Genomic DNA, 7,568 nt, shown 5'->3' on the forward strand with positions numbered 1-7,568 from the left:
CCGCGGCGCACCTGCGCGCGTGCGAAGACGCGGTGACGGCGACGACGCGCGCGAACGCCATGGCGCGGTCGTGCGCGACGGCGTCGATCGACGCCCTCGCGCGCGCGCTCGACGACGCCGCGCGCGCGCTCGAGGGCGCGACGGACGCGCGGTGCGCGGCGGGGTTGACGCGCGCGCGGGCGCGGTGCGAGGCGCTGGCGGTGCGGTGCGAGGGATTGGCGACGCGATGCGAGGCGGTCGCGGCGCGCGTCGCGGCGACGGAGAGACCGATGGGCGCTCGATCGGAGACGGGCGCTCGATCGAGGGCGTAGCGGAGAACGGTAGGACGCGCGGACGTCGACGACGTCTGGGCGCGCGGGGCGTGGGCGTGGGCGGGGTGTTGTACACGAGCGCGCGGCGCGGGCGACGGGGCGCGAGATCGACATTCATCGACGCGTGGACGCGCGCGCGCGCGCGTGATGACGCGCGTCGCGGGCGTGGGCGCGCGCGCGTGCGTTCGCGCGCGCGCACGGGCGCGCGGGGGCGGAGAGGCGCGGAGGGGGACGAATTCGAGAATGTTCGCGGCGGCGTCGTCGGGACGAGCGAATGACGCTGTTTTCGTCGCGCACGGCGCGGTGGAGACCTCGCGCGCGCTCGCGGACGCGTGCGGGGGTGCGGTGAAACTCATCGAGCGCGCGGAGGCGCTGGCGCGGACGAACGCGTCGGCGAGCCTGGAGGCGGCGCGCGCGCTCGCGGAGCACGCGGAGGTCGCGTCCGGCGGCGACGCGAATATTTCGACCCGGGCGCGAGAGATCGAGCTCGAACACGGGCGTCGAGTGATTTTAGACGCGTATTACGCGGAGACGGCGCGCGCGGCGCGGAGACAGCGGAATCGGAGCGCGGCGAAACCGAAAAAGCGCGCGCGCGACAGGGCATGTCGCAAGCCGAAGGCGCGTCAAGGTTGGACCCGGCCCGAGATGCGCGAGCGAAACGCTCGAACGTGCGTCGGATGCGAGAAAATAGAGGCGAAGGACGCGATGTTTCGAATCGTTCGGTGCTCCGTGACGTTGGACAATGGGAAACAAACGACGACTGTGAAGTACGGAGCGGACGCCGACGGAGCGTGTGGACGAAGCGCGTACGTGTGCAAGACGAGGTGTTGCGTCGCGCGAGCGACGAAGAATAAATCGATAAATCGAGCGTTGAGGTGTAGCGTCGATAAAGACGCGTACGACGCGCTCGCGAAGGCAGCGGCGGTGATCGAGGACGACGCGGGCGTGGACACGAGCGGGTTGACGTTCGTTCGACCGGAAGGAACAGCGGCTCGTTGGAGCGCGCCGGGCGTGTGGCTGTAGACCGTGATGTGTAAGATAAAAAATGTACAAGAGATCTTAGAACAGAATAACCGCAACGGCAGAATAGTTGTCCGATTCGACGTCGCGCGCGGCGATCAGCCGTCCGACTCCGTCCCAATCGTCACACCATGGCGCACGACGCACATTCGCGATGGCGATTCGCCACGTGGAACGTAGCATCGATCAATAACAACCCGTTCGAGCACCACGCGTCGTCCGGGAAGGAGAGTAACGACGAGGACGATGTCACAGCGTTTATTATTTCGTGTGAGCGGTTTCTGTGTGCAGACACTTCGACGAAGCCCAGCGCGTCGGCATCGGGCGCGCGAACGGTAATAGAGACGTCACTGTGTCGGAACGATCGTTTAGACGCGATCGAGCGCGCTTTAGTGCATTCGTGTGGGCGAGATGCGGGGAGAGTGGCGAGGGCGCGCGCGGCGTTCGAGCGGGACGTTACGGCGCGCGACGCGGCGGCATTCTTTTTAGATGCGGAAATCGGTTCGAAACGGTTGTGTTCGATGCCGGATCGCGTAACGAATACTATACGAGCCATGGATTCTGTGACGAAAGGGGAGCGGACGTGGATGCGACCGACGGTTATTAACTGTTACGGCGAGCGGATGACGAGCGAGGACGATTGGTTTCGACGTTGGAGCGAATACATGTTCGACTTTACGTTCGTCTCCGTCGATGGTCGAGAACGAAAAGTGATGGATCTGATGATTCCTATCAAAAGAGCGAAGTATCCGGCGGTGAGCGAGGAGGAGGAAGCGTTGGGGATCGATTTACAAGTGTTTTACCTGTACGCGTTCGACCAGGCGTTGGTTACCTTGGCGACGAGCGCCGCTGGGTCTTTCACCGGTTGGCAAGACGTTCGGGCTAAATTGGTGGACGATTTAGTGACACATAAGTTTTCTCGCACGCTGGACGCGTTGGAGAAGATTTTTCTCTCGAGCGGTGACGCGGTGACGCCGCAGACGGCGGCGTGCTTTCTACAGGAAGTCGGCGCGTCTCTCGCCGACGCCCTCGAGGCGCGACCGCACGTGAAATCGCGCTACGACGTGCTCCGACCGAAAGACATGGACGTCAAACGCGATCAAAACTCTATCATCGTCTTGTCCAAGGCGTTCACGCGAGGGTGCGAGATCACGGAGGCAACGAGTGAGATTTTGGAGACGCTTGGCGACGGCGTGACCAAGTTTTCCAAGGGTGATTTCTGCGCCTTCTTGGCGCACAAGGTGTTGTTCTGCTCGTATCACGGTGATACAGACGGTTTACAGACGAAAACCATCACGGGCGCGGTTCAGGATTGGTGCTCGGCGAACGCGAGCGTCGTCGATGGATGCGTCTTCGGCATGGACGCCAACACACACGTCTTCCATCGAGAGGGTAAGAAACAGGGCGCGCGCGACTTAATTGATTTTGTCGCGTCTTCGACAAAGTTCGCGTCGTGCTGGACGCTCGCTGGCGTTGACATCGAGCGCGATGCGATGACAACGTTCAGCGCTCGAACGTTTCTCCAGGCGCAGCTCAACAAAGCCATCAAACGAGACGAGTGCGCCTCGAGCGAGCTCACCGATCGCCACCCCAAGGATCACGTCCTCGTAACACTCAGAGACGATACCAGCGCAACGATCGCGTCGAGCGTGGCGATCGCTCGCGTCAACGCGATCGATTTCACGGTGGATCCACCAAAGGCGCTCGCTTTCGATCCGTCCGCCATGTTCCCGAACGCGCAGTTCCCGTCCGACCACGCCTGCGTGCTCTTCGATTGCGCTCTTTCGTTTATGCATCATTAGCGATGATCGAACACTGTATACCGCACTGTCTACTACATTCCATCATTCACCTCGCGTTGCTCCGCTCCGCTTCATCCTTTCCCGCTCAACTAACTCGATTCCCAACTTCCCCTCCACTTTCCGACGCATCGAAAATCGCTTCCCACGTCGAACCGAGCGCACACCGATGCGCATACCGGGCCTACGTCCGACACGGGACGGCGATGACGACAAAAAACGCCCCACTAAAGACCGAAATGGTTCGCACAGAATGATTTCTTTAGGACCCCTCGCCCTGCGCGTCCCGCCCGGAGTGAAGCTCCCGGGACCGCTGGAGCGTTTCATGGACGACGACGCGCGACGGAGAAACAACGGTAAGAGTTCAGATTCGTTTGATGCGTTACGGCGCGCGCGCATGGGCGTGGGGTCGATCGGGAAGAAGATCAAGGGCGTCGGGAATATCCAGCAGACGTTGATGACGAACATGGCGGTCAAGGTGGTCGCCGGCGCGGCGGGGACGTTGAGCGGGTTGTTCTTGGCGATGTTGGCGTATAAAGTGGTTGGGGGGTATCAGGATGAGATGAAGGAGGCGCGAAGGGAGGTGCAACGGCAGCATCAGGAGAGAAAGGCGAGGTTGGCTCAGGTGCGGCGGTTGCTAAGTGGGCCACTGCGATCGGCGGCGAAGGATTTGAGGAATAGGTTGGAGTTCATCTTACGAACGCCGCCGAGGCGGAAGCCTGGGGAGCCGCCGAAGATTCGGGCAAATTACTTCTCGGCGCACTATCCGGATAACCCGAACGAGGCGGTGAACTCGACGCTGTTTCGATTGTGTCGGTACCTGCATTGGGTGGAACAGTTCCAGCGTGGCGTTCAGTTGGAGGGCGTGAGCGAACAGGATACGTGGCAATACGCTTTAGATCAGCAGCTCGATCGCGTGGCGTATGAGTTTGAGGTCGGAGACGATAGGTACGACGCGACAGAGCCAACGGAGCGTTTGATGGAGGTGTTTGCGTGCGCTCATGTGCGAGAGCTGGAGCAGGGCGAGGCGGAAGAAGACGAGCGACGTGAGTCCATCTTCTGTCAGATTGACAAGTCATTGACGGATGCGGTGAACGCGGCTTTCAAAAAGAACGACGAGGCTCAAACAGAGGTGAAGCGTCGGGTTGGATTGAAGAGCGCCGAGCCCATGGAGCGGCTCAGTCGATTCCCCATGCGTCTGTTCCGTGATACACAAGTCGCCCTTGCGGAAGTGTTTGGCGAATTGAACACGCACGCAGTTAAGACTGGAAACGACTCTAGTGTCGGCGAGACTAAAGTTAATCCGCATATGTTGTATACAGAATTCGTGATGAAGCTCGAGGAGGCGCAACTTCTGTACGAGCGCACGGTTGAGGATCAACTCGAGAAAGGAAACACCGCCAACGTGGGCGACGTCTTGGCCGCGCAGCAAGAGAACCTGCAAGCCGATCCGTGGTTCCGATGGATGCTTCCCCTGCAACTCCAAATTCGGCGATTAGCAATGCTGCAGTCGCAAACGAGCAAGCTTCTAACGAGGAAAGAGGCTCGAGAATTGATAGCAGCTCGAGCGCGTCTTCGCGGCGTTCTCAACGGACTCAACGGTCTGCTTTCTGTCCTCGATAAACGCCTTGATGATCCGTTGTTCAACAAACCGAAGCATAATGTCAAGGCGTTCCATTTTATGGGCTCGAGCGAGATGAAGAAAGAAAAGATGAGGGGACTGCGAAAGCAAAAATCTTTGGGGCGTTGGGCAAAGCTGCGACAAGCCATCCCGTACGTGGCAAAATACAAGAGACTTCCGCCTCCGCCGACCAAGCAGCGATACATCCGTCTATTGAGCACGGACGAATTGAAGGCATTTGTGCGCAGGTACAAGAGAAAGGCCGTGGCGGGTGTCGTATCGGCGATAGGAGCGAGCATGTTCACATCGTTACTTCTGGGCCTCGTGGGTGGCACTGTGCGCAAGAAGAAACGCGAGCCAAAGCGCCGCGTTGAGATGCCTCAGAGTTTCATTTCGGGACCGAATGAAGAGACGTCTAAAGTTGAAAAGGCTTCTGAGGGTCAGGCCCAAGGCGGAGACCGTGCGCGGACTAACGTGGTCGCGCCGGAGGAAAATAAGTCACCGCGGAGTACGACGGAACAAAAGAAGAAGGATGCGCACTTGTAAAACGCTCGATGTAAGAAAAAAATTGCGAATGCGATGTCATTTGCTCAAATACTTCGTACACAGTTCGGTAAAAACGCTCTAACGTTCGGTGTCGCTTTATGCTCCCTCCGCTCGCTCACTGGCGGCTCGGATGGCTTGATCGATGGCCTTTGCGGCGTAGTACCACTCGGCCCACTGGATGACACCATCATTGTTGAGATCAGCAGCCTTCGAAATTTTGCGCACAGTCTCTTCGCGCGAGTCCCACTTCGTGAGTTTCGGGAGCAGTCGGGCGACGAGCGCGTCCATAGCCCGTGCGAACTGCATTTGATTGAGGTATGGAAATGGGAAGCTCTTGTCTGGCTCGGACGAGTACTTCCCGAACAGCGCGTACACTTCCCTGTCAAAGTCGATGTCCGTCAGCAACGCACCGCTCTTGGCATTGCCGCTCGGGCCAAGGTTCTGACGAGAGCTGACGGCGAAGACGTCCATGGAAAACGCCTCGATGGCGGCGACGAGGGATTCATTGAGGGAATCCGTCGCGGCTGCCTCTGTGGAGAGCATCAACATCGCGTCGGCGTCCGTGGTCAAGCTCATCGTGATCTTATGACCGACGACGATGAGCTGGAAATCGGACGCGACGACGGCAACGAACGCGAGCACGAATGCGTACACGTTGGACATGATTTCCTCCACCCCCGGAAGGTCCTCAAAAGGCTTCGTGTACGTCTTCAATGCCTTCACGTCCGGTCGGAAGCGCACGAGTTCGCGCATATCTCTGTGCGTTCCCTCCTTTACCTGCATACGAATCCGTCTTCCGAGCATGTCGAGCTCGAAATCGGAGAGACAGGTCGATATGACGTCGACTATGAGCTCAAAGCAGTTGATGTACAGTAGACGTTCGATGTTATCCGGCACTGCCTTGACGTTGAACATCGGATCCTTTAGCATATAATCGACAAACTCAGATATTGCTTCGCGCGTGGCCTTTTGTTTGCGCCTCCTTTCAGCCTTCGCGGCCTGCCTCGCGTCGTCCTCTCCGTCGCCGTTCCTGGCGCTGCCCGAGAGCAACGACTTGGCGGCGTTTGCGAAGGAGGTGAAATCACCGCTGAGCATTTCATCCCCCATGCGCTTGAAAACATCGCTCTTCGGCATCCCACTCGTCGTCGCCTTGGTCAAGCTGTCGAACCCTCGCATTTCTTCCTCTATGATCGAATCGTCATCGTACGAGAGCTCCGGTGACGCCGGCGTGTCGACGCGCTGCACGCGCATGGCGACGTTGAAGCCCAAATTTTCCATCACCGGCTCCCGACCGAGCTCGCCAAAAAGTCCTCTGAGGAGATTTATGTACGTCGATCGCTCAACCACTCGCGGCAGAAACACCGATGAGATTGCCATCGCGCGCGTATCCATGTACTCGTCCACCAAGACCTCGAAGAGCTCCTCGAGTGACTTTGCGGTGATCTCGCGATCCGCCTCAGAGAATGATACATTCTTAAACGCATCCTTCGTATCCTCGCTGTACGGCTCGAGCGCGAAATCGATCGAGAATCCTTTAATGTTCATCTGCATCGTCATAGCCTGCGATAACATCCCTACCGCGACTTTGGCGACGTTCTCCTGAAGTTGTGGGAATATGTTCGTGAACGCCGGCGCCTCGAGCTCCTCGCGAGCGATTCGTCGCAGCGTCGCCGAGGAAAGCTGCGGCATCGTGTCCAACTTTTCCCCGCTCACCGACGTCTTCGAACGGGTCAACCCGCGTCGAACGGTCCCACTCGCGTTCATATCCTCGGCGTCCGTGATGTCGAACACGAACTCTCGATTGAAGAGTTGCATGTGAAACGTCTTCAGCGTATCCTCGAACACCGTCCAACCGGTGATCACCGCGTTGGTGTACAGTTCGCGCTCGAGCGAACCCGGCAAGATGAACGGAATCCCACTCGTCTCTCCCACCGCGGTATCGATGAACTGCTTCAACTCGCTCTGACGGATCCCGCTCTTTCGCGGCGCGTGCGCCGTCGCCAGCGTGTCCTCCATCACAATCGGATGCCCCAACACGCTCGCCCCCTTGAGATTCATCTCCATATTCTCTTTCGCCGCCGCGTACGTCGCCTTACACACCTCTCTGTACACGTCACTTTCGAAATAATCGGGCACGAGCGGAATGTCGTACTCCTCGACGATCAACTCGGCGTACCGGTCGAGCACGCGTTCCGTCGCGCTCGGCGCGTTCGTCTTCATCCGCCGTCGCGTCGCCGTCACCCCCCCCCCCACCGCGGCGGCGACGCCCAG

At 59.1% G+C, this 7,568-nt stretch overlaps 4 protein-coding genes across 4 annotated transcripts; 3 read left to right on the forward strand and 1 right to left on the reverse strand.

Moving 5' to 3' along the window:
- Nucleotides 1-458: 458 nt before the first annotated feature.
- OT_ostta18g00500 (Protein of unknown function DUF448) lies at nucleotides 459-1,334 on the forward strand (the record flags this gene model as incomplete). Its single annotated transcript, XM_003084041.2, has 1 exon — nucleotides 459-1,334. The coding sequence occupies one exon, from the start codon at nucleotides 459-461 to the stop codon at nucleotides 1,332-1,334; it is 876 nt and encodes a 291-aa protein (XP_003084089.2).
- Nucleotides 1,335-1,462: 128 nt separating this feature from the next.
- Nucleotides 1,463-3,133, forward strand: OT_ostta18g00505 (unnamed product; the record flags this gene model as incomplete). Its single annotated transcript, XM_003084042.1, has 1 exon — nucleotides 1,463-3,133. One exon carries the CDS (start codon nucleotides 1,463-1,465, stop codon nucleotides 3,131-3,133), a length of 1,671 nt encoding a protein of 556 aa, XP_003084090.1.
- Nucleotides 3,134-3,299: 166 nt separating this feature from the next.
- On the forward strand, nucleotides 3,300-5,297 carry OT_ostta18g00510 (unnamed product; the record flags this gene model as incomplete). The annotated part of the gene is made up of 1 exon (XM_022982946.1): nucleotides 3,300-5,297. One exon carries the CDS (start codon nucleotides 3,300-3,302, stop codon nucleotides 5,295-5,297), a length of 1,998 nt encoding a protein of 665 aa, XP_022840523.1.
- A 96-nt stretch (nucleotides 5,298-5,393) lies between these two features.
- On the reverse strand, nucleotides 5,394-7,517 carry OT_ostta18g00520 (EF-Hand 1, calcium-binding site; the record flags this gene model as incomplete). The annotated part of the gene is made up of 1 exon (XM_022982950.1): nucleotides 5,394-7,517. One exon carries the CDS (start codon nucleotides 7,515-7,517, stop codon nucleotides 5,394-5,396), a length of 2,124 nt encoding a protein of 707 aa, XP_022840524.1.
- Nucleotides 7,518-7,568: the final 51 nt, after the last annotated feature.

Source organism: Ostreococcus tauri (assembly GCF_000214015.3).
Source record: "Ostreococcus tauri WGS project CAID00000000 data, contig chromosome 18, whole genome shotgun sequence".
NCBI classification, from domain to species: domain Eukaryota; kingdom Viridiplantae; phylum Chlorophyta; class Mamiellophyceae; order Mamiellales; family Bathycoccaceae; genus Ostreococcus; species Ostreococcus tauri.